Source organism: Platalea leucorodia, assembly GCF_965183815.1.
Source record: "Platalea leucorodia genome assembly, chromosome: 4".
In the NCBI taxonomy this organism is placed as follows: Eukaryota; Metazoa; Chordata; class Aves; order Pelecaniformes; family Threskiornithidae; genus Platalea; species Platalea leucorodia.
The window spans coordinates 17,645,007-17,664,101 of record NC_138826.1 but is presented as its reverse complement, the minus strand read 5'-3'; the positions used below and the strand labels follow the sequence as shown (position 1 = coordinate 17,664,101).

At 40.2% G+C, this 19,095-nt stretch overlaps 1 protein-coding gene across 1 annotated transcript in view; it reads right to left on the bottom strand.

The window, feature by feature from the left end:
* The window catches only part of KNDC1 (kinase non-catalytic C-lobe domain containing 1), a gene marked incomplete at both ends in the record, with an annotated part of 66,175 nt that extends 50,137 nt beyond the window's left edge, over positions 1-16,038 (bottom strand). The window contains 3 exons of the mRNA XM_082308389.1: positions 7,585-7,643; positions 10,933-11,131; positions 15,940-16,038. Of these exons, the coding sequence (XP_082164515.1) occupies positions 7,585-7,643; positions 10,933-11,131; positions 15,940-16,038 (357 nt within the window). The remainder of the gene's footprint in view (positions 1-7,584; positions 7,644-10,932; positions 11,132-15,939) is intronic.
* Between the last annotated feature and the right edge of the window lie 3,057 nt (positions 16,039-19,095).

The window sequence follows — 19,095 nt, the reverse complement described above, 5'->3', positions numbered from 1 at the left end:
AGAAAGCCTTAGTCACTTTCAATGCATTTCCCAGGAGACAAGATCCTCAGCTTCAAAAGCATGTTCTCAATTGTTCTTTGAAGTTTTTTGAAATGCTGTGACTAAGGAGAATGATGTGTGAGTGACAACCATTTTGCCATAATCCTGAAGCTTATGTTGACTAAATCTCAAGCAACCTAATAAGATGACTCTACAACCATCTAATTCACAGTGAAAACTGGACTAGTCTCAAAATTTTCCTTGGAGATTAGGAAGTCATCCATTCTGCCATCTACTTCCAAGTCAATCAGCTCCTGAACCTTTCAAAAAGGTTGTCGTATTTATGAATGTTCTCATACACTGGTGAAATGGCTCTATTTTCAGTTCATGCAATTGGTAAAAATGAATTGTTTGTCATTGTTCCAGAGAGTATAAAGTCTCCAGATCCAATCTAGCAGTGATCATGGATCTTTTAGTGACCTGAATATCCATATAGAACAGACATAAAATTAATGAATGAGAAATCTTTTGATATCAAGTAATGACCAGGAATAATTTTGCTGGAGGTCTTCATGTTGCCTTTAAGGGTTCAGGCTTACATTTCAAAAGCATTTTTGAACATTCTACACAGTAAATGATGGAAATCAGCAGAGACTGCAATAGAAAATTAAGTTCTGCCAGTAAGACCAGTATGATGATGGGTCCACCAAAGAAATGAGTTTGAATGGGTAGCACCAGAAACCGACAGATAATTCTACTAGGACTAAGGAAGACAACTTCATCCATAGCTGAGAAAGTATCAATACTAATTCAGAAGAGTTATGTGGAAGAGGCTGGAGATAAACAACTGATCCAAAACAACTGTGCATCTTTAACATTAAGGAGCCTAAAGTTTTATGACACTGCACAAGCATAACAGGAGAAAACAATCTGTCCTCTTTTCCATAGATTTTTGCTCATGATGGGAACTACCTGCAAATTTATCCAACACAGCTCTTCAGGCTTCTAAAAGAATAAACTTCAACTACCACAAGAACCAACTGTTTTAAGACAGAACACCAACCTCTCTTTTCACTCCCAATCTTTCTCTCACAAATCCAAAAATCCTCAAACAGCTGATTTGAAAAATGCTTTTGTACATCAGAGGATAATCTTCCTCAATCTTAAGGAAAATATATATCTTAGGTTTAATAATGCCTTCTTATAGGAACCTAATAGCCAAGTAAGGAAGAAACCTAAAATACTACATATTTTCATTGAGCAGGTTACCTGTACAGTCAGTCATTTCTCTTCTGAGGACATTTTTCTGCTTAAGAGACAGACTATTCCTGACAAAAATAGAAGTCAGCTTGTGAAAAGCTGTGTTTCAGATTTAGAGGAAAAACTGTAAAAATACCAGCAATATGTTCTAAAAGCCAGCCAGAAAAGTCCAATGACAACTTTGCAAGCCCAACTTCAGAACTAAGCAACAAGCTGTAGGATTTTGAGGAAGTCAAATGACAAACTTTAAGATACTCTATACATTAAAAAAAAGAAAAAAAACTGCTGTAAAAAAAAAAAAAAGAAATCCCACTGGCCTCATATTCTTCCTTTGTGTAAAGCAACTAAAGGGTGATATTTGCTCAGTACTAAGGTCCTGAATGGAACCTCAATTGGGCCAATGATGTAAAAGCAAGAGCAGGAGGATTCCATTTCTTCTTCTATAGCACAGTAGAGGCATAGGTAACCAAATAAAAGTAATTTATTTTTGTCACTGAAAGAAAAGACAGCTTTAAATAACACTCAGAAGATAGAATGGTTTAGACTACAGGAGGAGATAAGTTACCGTTTGCTGATGACAAGCGTTGCTGCTGTTAGATAGAATTAGTCTCAAGAGGAGGCTACATGAAATTAAGGGAAACAGAACTCAAGAAAAAAGGCACTAGGTGTTTCAAAAGACTTATTTCCCCCATCAGATAAAAACAAAACCAAAAACCCCTCTAGGAGAACATGTAAAAAGTTTTCTTTTTTCCTCCTGCACTGAGAGCTAAAGAAAGAATAGAACAGTAGAGTGCTTTAAAAGACCAGGGAAGTGGCAAAGGCAAGACTTCCTTTATACCTTCTGCTGTTTAGATTTGGGAGAAAGATGAAGGCTTTCGTATTTAGAGAAGGACCAACAGCTGAGACCTGAGCGCTAGCTCAGTAATGATCAGCTATTGTGAAATATTGCAGGACCAAACTGTCAGCTCAGCTTTCTTCAGCAGGACCAACATATATATACCCTGAACCTTTCTTTCTTTATCTGTTCCCTAGAACATAGGTTTCATTTGGCATTTCAACCCACGCATTTATATGCATATAAAATATTTGTACATATATGATATATATCAATCCAACTGCCTGTCACATTTCATAGGAATAAGCCATATGAATCTTAACTATTTAGTTTAAATAAAAAAAAAAAAGTAATACACTTTAGCTTGTCTTTTCTGTTTGCACTAGTTATAGCACTTTGTGTAGAATTGTTTATTTTTAAGGTTGTTGAAACACTTGGACTTTTTGTTTTTTATAATATAAATCAACTATAACCCACTGAGAACTGCAAGTTGACAGCTGTCACATTCTAGCAAAGAGACAGGCAGTGTTCAGCCATTTCTGGCTCTGATTCTCTCCCAGGTGAGAGATCAGCATACCCGACTCCTGCCGTGATAGCAAAAAGTTCTAGATGACAAAACAGAGAGAAGTGTGAACTTGACTTTCTTCCCATTCTCTATCCCGCATTTCCCCCTTCTCCTCAAGGTAGTATTCAACTCTGTATCACTTTTTCAGTTCTTTTATTTCTGAAAGGTTTTAATCCTGCCGCATACTGAGGTTTCTAACTACTGCATTTTATCACCTCTAAATAATGAAAGAAATCATTAAACAGTAGCATTATCCAGTCTGCTTTAGACATAAAAAAAAAAAAATATGCAGACAAGACTGAAAATTCACTGATTTCTGTTACAGAGGTTCACTAGAACAAGCAAAATTGAATAGCCACATTATGAAAAGATTATAAATGCAAGTTCACACATGGCAGACATGGGTCCTTCATCTCACTGAAAGCTCATATCTTAGAAATGTGGGGTTCTACATCAATGAACCTCTGTGTCAGGCTCAATGGCAGTTTTGTGATGCAGACAAATAGCTATTTGAAACTGGTTTGAGACAGCCAATGTTTTTAACCTGAGGCAAACTCATATTGTAGTGATAGAAATAAGGCTATTAATGAACTTACCAATATTTAACTATTCCTGTTGGGCCTCCCATTGGTCAAATTTCACAAGTCTAGCACTGTACTGCCCAGGGCAAGAAAATTAAATAGGAACCATTTTCATTAGGAAAAGGTTAAAGCTCTTCCTATTTAGAGGAGGGAATCAGGACTCAGTATTACTTTATACTGAAGACGAATTGTTTGATAAGCCCAGTATATAGTCACGTAGGCAAATTTTAAAAGAAGCCGCAAACCTGTATTTTTGCATCTCAGTCTCAATGTTTTTCTAGAACAGAAAAATTCACATTCTATGCTGCTCTCTACAGTAGCATACTAGTAAAACATTACAAAATTAGAGGCTAGTCTTTATACTCAAGATGTATCTAACTGACTTCTAGTTCAAGATTCAATGAGAACAAAAAAGTGGTCAGTACTAGCTACAGCAAATACAGACACACCCTCCAGCTTAGAGGAGAAGCAGAAAGTGACATCCTTCCAGTCAAGTAACAGCTTCAGTCATCAGAAACATTTCGCCGAGCACAGCCACATCACATGCCTGCATATGCATTAAGAATAAAAGTGAAAATGATAATAAGTGTACTGTATAGAAATTCACCTTTTCTTTGGAGTTATATTATGGATCATAACTCTAAAGTTTCTCTCCTGTTTCACTGTCTCTCTTTGTAGCACCAGTCCTTAACAGTGCAGTTACTAGGGCACCATGGTAATAGAAGTCTTCAAGGGGACAGCAAAGTTAGAGGAAAAAAATTAACATGATCAGATACCAAGGAGATTCTCTATTTTAGTCCAACACTGTCCTAGAGACCAACGGTACCGGCTTGGCTGCCTTTTTTGCTCTTACACTGTGACAATGCTTACACCAGGAAGAGGAGGACATAACAGAACTACCCCATTAAATGCTGCTCCAACTGTGTAGCAACACAGTCATTACAAGGTCTTTTGAGACCCTCAGAAACTGCAATCTTTCCTCCAACCCCACAGGCTGGAACTATGGCAGCACTAAGGAAGCCACCGGTTGGAAAGCTCAGCCACACTTCACTGTTGGCACCAACAGCCCATTTCACAGCTATTTCCTTCTTAACATCTTTCCCTCTAAAAAGTCTGTCCTACACCTGACACTGAAGCTGACAACTCCCTGAAGGGCTAGGTTTTACCTTCCTACTCTCAACAGTAAGTGAAGTTAGTGTTATCATTCCCACTTTACTAATGGAGAGCAGGTCAGGAAACAAGGCACAAGTCTAAAACAAATCACGTGAAATCAATTACTTTTCAGTCCTGTGCACTGACATTTGGACAAAGCTTTAGATCTCTTGCTATTTGAAATTCCAACTAGAAACTGAAATTTTTAATAGTATTGTTTCAGACACCAGGAGAGTAATGCATTTCCATTTGTTTCCTGTGTCTATTACCCTTGTGTGCTTGTGAGTGCCAGCTAAGTTTAGTAACTAATTAGACTGGAGCCACAATTCCATTAGAGGTCTGGATCAGTAATTCACCAAGCAGGAAACAAAACATCTCTTGTTGAAATAACTGTAGCTTTATTTGAGGGATTTTTTTTTTTTTTAAAGAGTTTAAAGAGGAAGAAGTCACCCAGTAGCTATACAAACCTCATTGTGTGCTTCCATTTTAGAAGCCACAAAATAGGTCATGCTCAAATCAAGCGAAACTTTTGGCTGACATAAGTATTTTAAATCAGCTGAGCTTTGACACTGGAGTAACAGCTATCAAAGATCATCTTAAATGTAATTAGTAGTTCCAATACTAATTTTTTTTATTTATATTGAAACTGGACAGTTTCAATACAAACACTACTTTCCGTTGTTCTCAACAAAGCATACTAAGCAGCTGCAAAAACACTCTGTCAGCAAAGAACAACTGAGTAAGGTCATTACCAAGGAAGGAGCAAGCAGTAACACAAAAGATTTGACACCTCTGTAAAAAGAGCAGCTTATTGGTGTAGTACAAAGAATCTTGTAATACTGAGAAAGCACAAGGGCCTAGGGTTTCCCCAGAGAGGTGTATATAAACCAGTGCTATTCTGCTATTGCATAGTAGGAGGTTACCACTATGGGGTGAGGGAATAGACAAAAGTATCAATACCTTTGAAAAAGAGAAGAACTTGAACTGTTAGCACCAAGAAGGAAACAGCTAGCTTGGAAAGATTACAGTACTATAAAACCCTTGTAAAAAGTACATAAGGATTAACACACCACAGGTCTTAGAAACTGCAAAAGTAAAAGCAAGCCGAGGTCAGCGTGGAATCCCTGGCAGAATTTGATCTGGTACTAAAGCACTTAAAATTCAACCAAACTCTACAAGCGGTAAGAGGTAAAGCTTTCAAAGTTCCACAAATACTCAGAATCCCATAGCTGTCTGCCAAAACGCACACAAATCCCAGAGTAAAATAATACACCTATGCCTCAAGGAAGGGGAAAGCCCTAGCTTTTCAGTCTTGTGCATTGCCCTAGGATGGTCAATGAGAAACAGCTGAGGCAAGAGGACACTGTTGTAGCACTGCTCTCCCTGCTTTGCAAGGCTCCCCAACTTGCTAGATAAGGAAATAGGAGCAATGGCCAGAAATCAGTGCACCCAGCCCTTACCCCACTTCACAATAGACAAGGCAGAGCATGTTGACTTCCTTTCACACAAATGTGTACCTTCCTGTATCTTCATCAGCCTTTACAAAAAAAAAAAAAAGTAAAAGGGTCAATGTTCAGAGGCACCACTCCTGACTCAAACAGCTTTCACTGACTGTATTATTGTTGTTTGTGCTGTGCTTGGTATTGGGATTCACTGGGGCTTAATAGGCTTATAAGCACTGCTGAAAGAGAAGAGTTAAATAACAAACCTGTACACAGACAAGTTTTACCCAAGAGGGATACGATGGCCTTGTATATCAGACAGAACTAAAATTTCAGGTCACAGTATTCCCACTGTCTTCCCAAATCCCTATTTCATCTTGACCCATCCCCTTGGTCTTTGAACCTCTTTTAGTGTATGTTTGCTATATGCATAAGAGTTCCACAACTCCTAGAGGAGAAAGGGCTGGGGGGAAATGCAAGTTTGCCAGAGGAGCAAATAATTCCACAAATCTTATAAGTGTTTCTATGTCAAGTCTTGGAGGCTTGTTAAGGGGCAAGGGGTGGAGAACATATTTATGTAAAATCTTAAGTCCAGCTTCAGAAGTACAACAAAAAGAAAGAAACAAAAACCAGTCACCTTTGGGTGACTTTGGGACTTGCTCTCCTCAACCACATCTGAATATAAAGACTACTACAGTTGCCAAGTTTACATGCAATACTGGTCACCTCCTAACTGGTCACCCCCCAGATTGGCCCCCTGTCCCCAAAGACTGCCAAAAAATCCTGGGGGGGGGAGGGGGAAGGAGAGCAAGCACAAAATCACTAGAGCTCTGCTGGCCTAAATAACTACATTAACAAAGTACAGCAACAGGGAGAAATGTTGCATCTCTAACCTTCAAAGACTGTACTACTTCATATTCTATAATACTACCCTTCCTGCCTTATCATTCTCATCTTACTTGTAGTACCACACACTTCCAAGGTTCACTTATCCCTCCCCCCAGCCCATCCCGAGAAAATATAGAGAACTATAAACATGACTATGAAGGCTATTAACTATGAGAAGTAAAAAGTGTCTGTATTGAGCTATAAAGAAACAGAACAATTTTTCTATACCTTGAATAGAACATGTTGCTAAGTAAAGCATTTGAATTATCTAAGAATACGTGCCAGAAAAAATACTGTATTAAAAAAAAAGGATATCAAGCAAGCAAGCAGTCCTGCAGCATGCAAGGAGATGGTTGACTTGGGAGGCTAATGAATTAGTATAAACAATTTAAATCTAATTTAATTTAACAATGTAGAGCATTTGTGCATTGCAAAGCAACAGATAGTCATTTGCTTCTTCATTAAATCAAAGATAAAATTGTTGATTACCCTTCCATGAATTATTTTATTGAAGAGGATGGCAAACAAATTTTATATTTAGTCATAAAAGTTCATGGCTAGTCCCCAAACAAGCAAATGTAACCAGTGAAGGATACCAGTGAACATAATATAGACCAGCTGTGGTTTAGGGCAACACCTTATTCAGCCAAAATAGATTCTCACATTTTAACAGTTAGTGAACAAATGTTTGTATAGAAAATTAATATAGCATTTTAAGTTTACTTTTTATTTCCACAAAACATATCTAAACAGCACAATCTACTATTCACAATCTTTAAATGTGTTAAAATGATACATTGAGAATGCTGAGTATTTGGTACTGCCACAAGTACTAAAATGATTAAACCCCCCTCTATTTTACAGATAAATTTATGAACTTGCCTCAAAAGTGTTACCGGTGATATCAAATTCTGGTGGAACAAAGGCACCCTCTGGATCATCTTTGAAAGCAAAAGGAAATGTGTCATATTAGAGATTAGTAGTCTTGTTTGTTTAGAAAAACAAACCAATGTGATGATACAAATTTAATGACACACTCATACCTGATACGAAAGAAACTATGTATATAGCGGTATTTTGGTTCACTCATATCTGATGTACAAAGAACTTGTTATCCATGTTTCTAGTACTATAAGTAAAATAAAGTGCTATTTTCAAATGTTCTGCAAGAAGATACCATACTTTTCCTACTAAGAAACAAAACAGACAAAACACTCCCAAAGAAATACATTTACCATGCCTAACCACTTCTTGCCTTCAGACATTTATGTTCACACCAAGTTATCACCTAAACGGGTGTGGCTTAGCTGTGGCTTGCTAGTTTGATTTCATTAATGGGACATTTCCATTCACTATTTTCCACTGCAGACCTGGGGAATACGGGTTCAATCAGCAAAAACAACCATAACAGCTAATTTCCTCTTCATCTACAGGCCAGCTTAGAACCTTGACCTTTCTGCTTAGTTTGTTTTAATTATGATAAAAAAAGGTGAGGAAGCACATTCCCCACCTGTGTGCTACTTCGCAGAGAACTGAGCTACTGCAGCAGCCACTTCTGAGTGAAGAGGTAGAAGGAAGAAAGGAACATCTTGAGAGACAGATGTTGCTGCTGCATCCAAGCATGCATGTAGTATCACACTGTACCGATGTCACATGAACCCAGTAAAGAACACCAGGGGATTAAAAAAAGTGCCCGACTAAAAACCTACTCTTCACATACATATTCAACTCACCTAGTCCATCCTTCTGTGAAGCCAATGGATGATTGAGATCATTTACAAGCAAAGACTGCAACTTTCCCTTCTCAACAGGGAGAAAATAACCCGTATGCTCACAGCTGTAGCATACTCATCACAGCTTTAGCTCTAATAGAACTTCCGTGCCCGTATTTTAGAACTGAAATGCAAAGCTCTTTTATTGTGAGGATACTAAACTCAGTTATATGGTAGAGAGGACTTTTTTTTACATATTCTTATATTTCAGCTACCTGGCATGGCTGACTATCCAGATGCCACTAACTGATTTACAGTTCCTAACGATGTTCCCAATTCTACCTTCCCACTGAAAAAGAGGACTATGCAACTAATTCTGCATTCCCCCCACACCACATTATTCACTGATATTGGGGGGGGGGGAGGCAGAAGGGGAAGGGAACTAATGGACAGAAGATATTTTGTCCCCCCCTCTCCCTCACCCCCAGACTACTGTTCCTTTCTTTTCATCTCCCCACTACCTTTTCCTTTTCTTTCAATAGAACACTTTAAAGGCTGTACAAGCCTTTTTTTAATCACTGGTAAAGCTCACTGTATTCTTTTAATATAATGTTTACAATGGAAATTTGATTTGAAGAGACAAGAAGATATCGGAGCCCTTGGCAGAACATCCTATTGAATGTTTGTCACTTCAGCACCACAGAACCTGCAGGAAGCAGAACTCGCTGCTAACGCAGAGGCGACACGCTGCTCATTTTCTCTCATTGGCAAGCAAATCCAGAGGCTATAATTTTCTTCTGCAAGAATAAATCCATAGGCAACAACTATAGGGAAGCAAAAAGGACAACCTCCCCAAGTGCCTATCTAACAAACTATATTTTAACCAAATAGTAACAAGATCTGAGGTAAAGGGGAAGAGAAAGAGTCAAAGACACACAGTGGAGTGTGTGTGGGGGAAACAGAATATATACATAACTTTTTGCATTCCTAGGAAAAACACAACTTTCTTTAAAGAGAACTAATGAACAGCCTCTTCCTCAGAGGCTAACATGACTTCAGGGAACAAAATCTTTGTACATTTCCTTTGCACGGGAATTTGTTATCCCACATTTTAAGCACTTGAATACGGCAAATTCCTGGATCAGTTGTTTGCCAGCTATTCAATTAGACTAAAACATTTAAGAATAAATTGATTTTTTTTTCTTTCCCAGCTGCAAGCAAAAATCTTAGTTGAGGGGCATTTTTCATCCACTAGATTTATTCTCTTCAACAAGTCTTTCATATACCTTTATGAATACAAAGCCAGCTTTTTTTTTTTCTTTTTTTTTTTTTTTAATTTCAAGTTATGACAAGCTCCTTAAAATAAAGGAAATTGATTCCACATTACCCTATTAACACGGAACTAAAAGCTGACTCACATATATTTGAGGAATTTAAGCACAAACCAAATACCACAACAATTATGAAGATACAGTTTCATCTTTATTAATTACATTTTATGATGTTACATGCTTATTTGAAATACTATCTTTAATTCTAAAGAAGGCAACAAATATCCATTTGTTGCAAAGTTACCTTACGCCACTTTTTCTAAATACTGTGATCTAGATTTTGACTAAAAGAATAAACACTTATTCTGACACAGATTTAAAAATAAATTAGGTTGAAGAAAACATAACAAAAATCTGAATAGTGTATATATGGACTAGAACAGTTCTAGTTACAAGCTGACATGATGTTAAAGGGACTATAGAATAAGAGCTGGGTTTTGTTCTGTAATATCCTTAACAGGCTCAATACAAAGACTCCTGAGATGGCTCATTTGAAAAGGCAACAGCAACAATAACATGCTTTTTTGTCGGTGCTGAAATCAGAAGTAATTTTTTAAGTTAAGCATCCCCCCATCCATCTGCTACAACACCTGAAGATCTTACATGCTACTACATTCTGGTTTTTAGCATATTAAAATTCATTTCTCAGTCAGTCACCACACTTGATGAGTCTAAAAATCATGACTTTAAAAAAATAATAATCCTTTATTCAAGAGAGTGAGCTTTCCTTTCTAACAGTGAATATGCACTAGAATAGCCCCATGGTCACAATCATCAAGAGACACTGAATGTCAGATTTCTCTAGAAATAGAACATATCCATGAAATGAGAAGAACTGGAAGAGGCTGAGAACATGCTTCACATAGGTAGAGACTTGCGCAGACAGATACACAAATACATAACCTACAGTGTTTAAAATGGAGATAAATTACATTCCCCTGGATAACTCTTAAAATAACTAGGAAGAATCTTCTAAGCAAACTCATAAAAGCCTTTATTCATCAATCACAAAACTGAGCATGTAGTTTCATATGGACCTATACTCACCCATTCATTCCTAAACAAGTTTTTGTTTTCTCTTCAGTTTAATTACAAGTCTTAAGACTACAATATAATGCTTTACTACAGTCTCTCACTATGAGTTTCCATAGTTCTAAAACAAATGGCCTGGAAACACAAATACTTACCACTGAGCTGTTCCATGAAGCATACATTGCCATTGGTGTTAAAAGCCAAAGTGTCAGGAGTGATGCAGAGTGTCTGGAAGATTGCAGAATGGGCAATGCTCTTCAAAGAATGGCAACACTCCAGGCAAACTGCCCAAATATCTTGCTCAGTAAGACAGCTATCCCGCAGTGACAAAATATCAGCAAGGGACACATTCTCCTGCCAAGATATGAAATCATAAATTACCCTGGATTTCATGACACTACTTTGTGTATCATAGATTACATTTGACACAATTGGCTGCTAGTAATGTTTCCAGCAAGTTCTCAGACTTTCTAGGACACTGATTAACACCCCAAGAAACACCAAGTGCATGACTTCGCTCTTAAGCAGAGAGTCTCTTAAGAAGCACAGTTAACCTGAACAAAGGTATCACAGTATGTTAACATTAAAAAAGACTTACTATGGGAGCTATGTAAGTTACATAAACACTGCATCAAAGTTAGGGAAACAGACCATTTGGAGGTAAAAGCAGAGAGACTAAGCTAAAACATTTTGTTTAGCCCATGTCTCCGTTAAGCTCTCCCAGGTGCCACTGGATAAACTACTTAAAAATTCTCTTCACAGCAGTTTTTCCTACCGTCTGTGATCTGGGAAAAAGTACCCTCTAAATTAGTCTGTCTTAAGAATGATGCTGTTGTGAAGTTTAGTGGTGTAGACCATTTAATAAACACTCAAAAGCCAAACAAGCCATAGGAAAAGTGTTTTTATACTTTGACTTAAAACCAAACACTTTGGTTGTCCTAGGCCTCCGCATTACACCCAGAGCTCTCAGTGATCAAAATAGTTTACGGACTCCGTTTCTAAGTTACTGTCCTAAACTATAAGTCAACTTCCCTTGACCACATCATCACAGTAAGGCTATGAAGAGTCCAGTTCTAGGAGAAAAAAAAAAAAAAAAAAAAAAAAAAAAGTGCCTTTAATGTGGCTTTTCTGGTCATGGTGTTCAGAAAGAGTGGTTTGTTTAAAGCAGCTAGACTTTTATGTACAGTTTTTAGAATACAAAACTAATACAGAAGCTACAGAAGTAAAAAGTTTTCTTGAACGTAAAGGCATGACAAAAAACATAGAAACAAAACATCAGTTGCATCCATAAGCAAAAATAAGCTAACAGAAAAATAGAAGTATCTACAGAAGTTACTTTGTATCAAAGCTATACCACCATTAATTACACATAATATTTTCTCATTTATATGTGGTAATTAAGACTAAAGACTATACTTCTGAATGATATTAAATATACCTTGAATTGAAGATGTAGCTGCATATTACTTAGAATACAGAAAAAAAAGAAAGTATCTCATTGTCAGCAAAGCAGAATGTGAGATATCTTAAAGCTCAGAAAACTGTAGTGTTTTAAACTTTTAATCCCTTGGAAAATGCAGTTATAACTTTCTTTACATATGTCAGTACTGGAGAACATCAATGATATCTGGATTACCATTTACAAAAGAATTAACAGTTTGTTAACATGTATGTCAGAATTAAGTATTGCACTCATAATATCCTTCAAACAAGGACCGATCTTTAGTCTAAAAATTTATTTTGCTCTTTGGTCTAAAGTATAATACTTAATAAATATGAGAAAAAACAGGTAGTAAATAAAGCACACTCAGTATTATTTGGGAAACTTAACTTTTATTTTCAATATTCTAGTTTTCATCAGCCTAGAGATGGATTGATTTACTAATGGCAGCATTACTACAGTGCCTTCTAGCACTGATCATGGACCCTGGTCTCATGGAGTTCAGTCCTACCTAGTAATGAACAGGGAAAGCCCTTACAGTTCAGATACATGAGACAAAAGAGCTCATTTTCTCTGTGCTGTGCTCAGCACCATATACTTAATGCTGCCATCAGATTTTGAGGGTGGATGAGGAAGTTTTGCACATCTTTGTGGGGAACTTCTTCCAAGCATGAAAGGCAGCACAGAGTTCCTGTATCTGAAAACATAAACAGATGACAAGGAACTGGACCACAAACCATTAGGCTTTGAAGCTGACCAAACTGATAGGTAGGATGAGGATAGGCTTGGAAAGGAAAGACTAACTGCTTATTCTAGAGCCAACCAAAAGAAGTTTAAAAAAAAAAAAAAAATGGCAAAAAGAAGAAAAAGAAGTTCTATGACCAAAGCAATGAACCAGTAATTATTTTTATTTTTAACTCTCCTAGGCTCATCCAGCTAGGTGACATGATGGCATCTGCCAAAACTACAAAAAAAGAATGGTTCACTAATCAAGATGCAAAAGTATGAGTGTTTCATCTGTGCATATGGACAAGAAAGGCTCAATTTAGAAATTATGTGAAATACATAAAAACTGCAACAGCCTCAATATCAAACTCCACTCACAACCAGGACTTGATAGAATTTCTTTTGAGTCAAGCTTTGAGGTTGAGCTCTACAGCGGGTATTAATCATCAGTACTGATATCTACAGTTTAAACCCACAAAACCATCTTTGTCTTGTGGTTATTTGGGGAGTAAAGAAAAGATGATGATGATCTCATGTTAGACAGATTTCTCTTCCTTCCAGGGGAAGGGAGAGTTAGGCAATACAGAAAAAAGACAAAGGAAAAAGGAAAAAAGAGAAAACGGCCTATGAATGTTCAGTGGCTTCCATCAGCAATGGATGGCTAGGTGAAGATAAAAAAAAAAAAAAGCAAAACACCACCACCACCATGCAGCAAGCCTTCCTCTTTCCAGTGCTCCAGGATGTGAAGTGATTTACTTCACAGAAACCATGTATTTCTCAAACAACCACACTATCTCGACCTTAGTTATTAAAGCTTGTATTGCAGCAAAGCAAGGCCTTTGTAGAGAACAAAGCATTGAAAACACCGACATGTGCATTTGTTTACTTTGCATCCCCAAAGTAATACGGAAACAAAGTTTTCACTGTGGGGGAAAAAAAATTCCTTTTAAGACTGTAACACAGGAGTTTCTGGCAAGCTGCAGATTCTGGCGAGCCATGACTTCAGTACTTTGGACCACTGGAAGTTGGTTCACTTGAATTACAGGAAAACTTGAGTGTGTTATGTAACAGAGATGCTGATGCCTTTTCTCTCTTGTCTCATGATCAGTAAAAGACACTTGTAAAAGCAATTATTGTTTAATAACTACAAAAAGTGAACTGGTCAGACAACCACGTTTTAGTTATTCACTTTAGTTCTCAATTTTCCCTTACATTTTCTTCAGAAAGTATAAAACAGTTTAGTAGCATATGTAATTAAGCAGAGGAAGAGAGAGCAGGAAGAGAAAACAAATTAATTTCCCACACACAACTTCCTAAAAAATTTGAAATTAAATGTGAGTGTGAGACGAAGAAAGTCCTAGTAAAGAAAGGCAGCTGAAATACACCCTCACCCTCAGGATTTCCTATTCTTCAGCTCAGGCAGCTTCTTGCTTCACATATTGGCTTTTGTACACTTCATACATCAGACACCAACCTCATTCCTTATATGATGTACAGTGATGAGAAGCACAGGCTCCACTAAATGACTAAGCAGCTGAGAGAGGTACATCAGCATTCACAGCTCTCTGGCACCTAAGTATTTTTGCCAAGATCATTCACACGAACTTCAAAACAATCTATTCCAGAATCATGGAAAATGTGGCAAACATTATTCATTAAATTTGTTGCATTTGAAGAAGAACACTGGGTTGCCTGGGTAAGCTCACTGAGTACTCTTCAAAGCAGCCCTTTTTTATTAACTTCTCTAATCACCAGGCGATAGGTCATGCTCATTCTCTCAATAAGAATATTGAAAATATTAATGTGCCTGGAATAACTAAATAGAATGGACTTGTAGGAATCCACAATTAAAGTATATATTGAGCAGGTGAGAAAAATGGGCTCAGGTCTTCCTCACACAGAAGAGTTGACCCTCAGCTTTCTCCCATCCTGATAAAAAATACTCTAAATATTTAAGCTAATGTGCATAAAGGAGGCCACTACCGCCTTCCTTCTTCCTTCTCTATGTTGCATGGGCCAGTCTGAGAGGGCCTATGACACTGAATGCTACAGATGATGGGAGGAAGAGCCAAACTGCTGAGCCATTAGATGGCCTGTGAAAGCTGGAAAGTACTTTTCATTTTCAAACACACTTTTAAATCCTGATTCGACTTCGGTTCTTGACAGAGCAAATAAGAAAGCTTCCAAGATCTGGTTTGGGGAACAAGTGGCTCACATATGGTTCACCAAACTTTTACTTAAAAAAAGAAAAAAGCCCGAAAGATATTGCCCAAACATTCACTAGGGGGTAAGGAACACACTTCATGTGGAAAGATACAAAGAAATATGAGCAAGAACAATAAAAAGCAAGTGCAAAACCAAGTAAAAATCCAGACAAATGGCATGACAGAACTGGATTTAGCTACAGGTTATTTGGCATAACAACTAAACAAACACATTTAACAGTTTGTTGTTTGTTTGTTTTTTATTTCCCAGTGACAAGGCCTTTTTACACAGGGCAGCAAGAAATGGCTGTACAAAAATCTGGTTGGTGGCTGCTGGAAACACTTTTGCCCATATAAGACGTTTCCCTTTATCAGGTGTGACAAGGACACATCGTTCCCGACTGCAGCATTAACCCACGGCTACGACGGGAGTTACCAGACACCCCGCGCTCGAGGACCATGACTTTGCTGTTGTGCGGAGAAGGCGCTCGGGGATGGGCTAAGCCGAACTTGGCAGCTGGGATCAACCGGGCAGGCGAAGGCGAGGAACCCGCGGTGAACGCACGGAAAGCGAACGGTTATGTCGACACGGCCTGGCCGCTGCCGGCGGGGCGGGAGAGCCCCCGGGCTCCGGCCGCCCCCGGGGCCCGGCGCAGCCGGCGGGCTGCCCTCACAGCGCGGGCAGAAAGAGGCGGCGGGGAGGGGGGGCCCGCGGGCCGCCCCTGAGGCCGCCTCGCCACAGGTGAGCGCAAGGGCGGCGGCGGCTCCGTCCCCGCACCTGCCTCACTCACCTCGTCCTCCAGCAGCGTCGGCAGAGGCTCGAAGTCGTAGCAATTCACCTCCTCCTCCTCCTCATAAAACACGTCCTCTGCGGCGCCAACAGCCTCCATTCCGCCCGGCGAAGGAGCAGAGGCTTCACCCCCGCAGCCTCCCTACGCGCCCGGAGCACGGCCCTCGGCCCCCGCCGCGGCTCATCCCCACACCCGCCTGCGGGCTGCCCCCGGCGGCGACCCCCACGGCGCCGGGCCCGCACGCCCGCCCCGCTTTAACCCCTTCCCCTCCCGGCGGGGCCCGGCCGCGGGGCGCCCCCTGCCTCTCCCGGCCGCCCGCCGCCGCCGCCCGCCTAAGCCCTCGGCTGGGGCAGCGCTGCCATGGCAACGCGGCCCGCCGCCGCCTCGCCCGCGCCGCGCGGCCTCACTGCGGCGGCGCCCGCCCTCCTGCGGCGGCGCCCGCCCCCGCCGCCCGCCCCGCCGCGGCCCCGGGCGTCCCCGAGGGCCGGTCGCGGATGCCGGCCTGTCCCCCGCGCCCCCTCCTCCCCGCTCAGGTGAACTCCCGGCAAGAAGGCGGTGGCGGGGCCGTGGGCCCTCAGGGGCGCGCCCGCCGCAGTGCCAGCTGCGGCCGCCGGGGCCCCGCGGGAGCCGGGGCCTGTCCCCGGCTCGGCTGCGCTCCCCGGGCGAACGGGGGCGGCGGGAGGGAGGGCTAGTGCTGGGCGAGAGGCCGGGGCGGCGGCACTGCCTGGCGCCCGAGGTGCGGGCAGTCGGTATGGCCGGAGAGCTGCTCCCGCCGGCGCCTCGGGCGAGCTTAAGCCCCCGCCCGGCCTGCCCGTGTGCCCCGGCCTCCTTCTGTCGCCATCGGCTCTCCGAATCACGGGATTTACCGGATAAACCCCAGCGTTTAGAGTTAGGCAGGCGATGAAGTATTTGCATGATCATGGCCATAACTCCTGACGCAGTTCAAACTATAACAAGCACAAACAAACCCACTATCTGATATCACCAACTTTCTGGTCATTAACCCCAGCCCATTTTTGCTATCCACAGGGCTTAGGGTGCCTAAAATAACTTCGTTAAGTCTCCCTTTGAAATTGAACGTTCAAGATCAAGGATTCCTTCAAAAGTACCACCTGCGTGGGCGCATGTTTCTGTTTCAAGTAAACCCCACTGGAAACGGCAAATTGTGTTGTGTGAACCGGCCGTAGCCGTTCCCCTTTCTGCCCGGGAAGGGGAACCGGCATTCGGTAGCGGACAGGTAACTGCACACGCTGCACGAACCCCTGGGCAGGTCTCTCCTGATTTAGCTTTGAGCATGTGTGCAGCCACATCGAAATCTTCCATCTCCGTTGTAACCAGCGTGGTGGATGGAGAGGATGGACTGTTTTCTCCTGTAATTAAATTCCAGAAGTACAGGTACTTGGAAAATAATAGTGCCATTTTCATTATCCTGCTTTCCTGTATTCTTATAATTCTGTGTCAAAATGGAGTATGTTAATGAATTAATCTGTGCACAGTACATCAAGCAAAGCAAAAGTTTTATATTCTATTTTGTATGTAGTACTCTTTGGAAAAGATTAATACTCTATTAAAATATACATTAACAAACAGTGTGAAGCAAACAAAGATACTTTGATTAACTGGCCCATAAAAGCCATCCTGCAGCAGTTGTAAGATTTCTCCCAATTAAACATTAATTGGATGCATTCCACAGTTACGGCACGCTACTGTGAAAAAACCCAAACTCAGGCAGATCGGAATCTTATATATATCTACTGTCTTCTGACTAACATTTTTGAACTAAATTGATGTGGATAAAATGTTTTTCATGATTACAAATGTTCCTAATCTATATATACTTATAATTTGGTAACTCAGGCTTTTATTTGTGAACAAATATTAAAGCATGGGAAACAGTGAGTGCCTGGCACTTCTGAATATAAAGCCCAACGTGACTCCAATAACAGCACTATTTTACTTATAAAATCTTTCTTAAAATGTATTTCACCAGCATATTTGGCAAAATGTTTTCTTCGGGCAGCACAACCTATCCAAGGATAGCGCTAAATTCTGGACCCTTGTGGGCTGGACTCATAACTGCATTGTAAAGAAAAAGAAAAGAGAAAAATTTCTCTGGTGTGTAAATTGGGTCTAAGATCTGCACTCATCCATAAATACATCTTCGATAAGCACTCCATTGCAATCACCACTTTAGCATTCATAAACATTTCTGTAAAATGATAGGTTAAGTCAAACCTATGGGTGCTGCACGGAAATTCACATACTAGTTTTGAAAGGATCGATATTTTTTGTTGAATAAGAGAAATTCACTTGATAAAAGCAATTAGTGATTGAGTGATAAGGCATTTCCCTGTAAGGTTAGCAGACGCAGGTTCAGACACCTACCCTGCCGTATTTGGACCTTGAATCTAGGCTTGGGTAGATTTTGCCAGAGTAAGTGACTTTATCCAAGTGATTCGAGATGCTCAAGACCTATCTCTCAGTTGCTCTGGTTAACTTACTTGCTGTACTGAAGAACTATTTATACCAAGTGGAATATGTACAAAGTGCAAAATAAAATGAAATAAACATAGAGGGAGCAAAAGAGACTGTACTCCAAGTTATAAAATACAGCAGCACAGGATTCCTCTGTAAACAAAAACTTGTAGCGGACTTTGCCTTATCACAAGTGCCTTGATAGGCAGGACAGAACAGTCACTGGAACTGATACGGTTTGGTAGATTTTTCAAGAATAATTGCTATAGTAAGCCTCTGCTCTCATCAGTAATTCTGTTGTTTTGTTTTCCTCGTTGGTCTCACGGTTGAGGCAACTGTCAGAAAAAGCACTGTAAATTGTTTGATAGAGTTGTGTAACAATTCTCACACCAGAATATTCGTTCTTATTAACCTCTGCAATTAATCATGGCCTGTGGGAATTGTTGGAGGACATGCAACACTACACAGTTCAGCATTAGAAAAAACCCCACATAGAGATGAAGCTGACAGTTTCTCTGTAGTCATATTTTCTGTTCGTTCTTTTCCACAATATTGCTTAAGAAAGTTGAAGTCCTTAAGAGGTCTTTATGGAGTATTGGTTGGCATTTTTTGAAAGACATTTTGATGAATATGTGAGTGACTGTGGAAATTATCTTCTGATTCTGAGGTTGGCTGAACATG